Source organism: Aplysia californica, unplaced genomic scaffold (genome assembly GCF_000002075.1).
Source record: "Aplysia californica isolate F4 #8 unplaced genomic scaffold, AplCal3.0 scaffold01256, whole genome shotgun sequence".
NCBI lineage: Eukaryota > Metazoa > Mollusca > Gastropoda > Aplysiida > Aplysiidae > Aplysia > Aplysia californica.
In genome coordinates, this window is record NW_004798526.1 from 82,490 (window position 1) to 83,840 (window position 1,351).

Genomic DNA, 1,351 nt, shown 5'->3' on the forward strand with positions numbered 1-1,351 from the left:
CTTGGAGAGGATGGCGCCACAGTGGTTGTTGTCCGACTCCGAGGCCTCGATCATGGCGTCACATACGTCATCAGGGAGCAACGGGTCTGGCAGGCGGACCAGGAACGTCTTCACCACCTCGATGACGTCATGCACGTTCGCGTTCCGGACTCGAGTGAACCGCGGCACGCTCATCTGATACTAGAGAAAATTCCGAGAACAAAATGTGAATAGATGTCAAAGAATCGCTCTTCTGATACTAGAGAAAATTCCGAGACCATTATGGGAATTGATGTCAAAGAATCGCTCATTTGATACTAGATAAAATTCCCAGAACATAATGTGAATATATCATGGAAAAGAATCGCGCATCTGATACTAGCTAATATTCCGGGAACATAGACCTACTGTGAGTGAATATCAAAGAATCGCGCATCTAATTCTAGAGAATATTCCGAGACCATTATGTGGATGGACGTAGAGTTGCTCGCCTGACACTATAGAACATTATTCCGTGAACAGAATGTGAGTGGATGTCAAAGAATTGCTCATCTGATACTAGAGGACATGATTCAGTGAGCACAATGTGAGTAAATATAAAAGAATTGCTCATCTGTTACTAGAGGACATTCAGTGAGCAAAATGTGAGTGAATATAAAAGAATTACTCATCTGATACTAGATAATATTCCGAGAACATAATGTGGGTAGATGTCAAAGAATCGCTCATCTGAAACTATAGAAAACTCCGACAAAAAGTTGCAAATATTATTTGAAGTCAAAGAAACGCTCACCAGGGGAAATTCGCATAAAATGTTGTGAGTATTATGTCAAAGGACCGCGTATCTGATACAAGAGAATATTCTGAGAACATACTTTGAGTAGACGTAGAATCGTTGATCTGATACAAAATGTACCATGGTATTAGTAACTCAAAACGGCCAACAATATCGGATAGAACTTTGTAATTTTAACTTACTACTTACGATGAGTGTGTTGACTTTGCTGGTGGAGCCCTGAGTCTGGAACAGTTCGGGAGTCTTGATGTGCTTCTCGATGTACCACGCTGCGTTTGTCAGTACGCTGGGGGGGGGGGGCACAAGACGGGACACGTGCAGCAGAAGAAATTAATTGCAATATTCTTTTTCTTCTTCTTCGTCCCCCTCCCCTTCCTCCCCTTCCTCCTCTTCCTCCTCTTCCTCATTTTCCCTCATCCTCTTCTTCCTCCCCCGTCTTTTCATGCTTCTTCTCCTCTTCCGCCTCCTCCTCCTTTTCCTTTTCCTCATTTTTGTCCTGCTTTTGCTCCTCGTCTTCAGCTCCCGCTTCCTCCATCTCCTCCTCCTCCTCCTCTTCCTCCTCCTCCTCCTCCTCCT

General features: G+C 44.1%; 1 protein-coding gene across 1 annotated transcript in view; it reads right to left on the reverse strand.

The window, feature by feature from the left end:
• The window catches only part of LOC101864040 (bromodomain-containing protein 4B), a gene marked incomplete in the record, with an annotated part of 13,273 nt that overhangs the window by 9,333 nt on the left and 2,589 nt on the right, over positions 1-1,351 (reverse strand). The window contains 2 exon segments of the mRNA XM_013090396.2: positions 1-180; positions 965-1,061. Of these exon segments, the coding sequence (XP_012945850.1) occupies positions 1-180; positions 965-1,061 (277 nt within the window).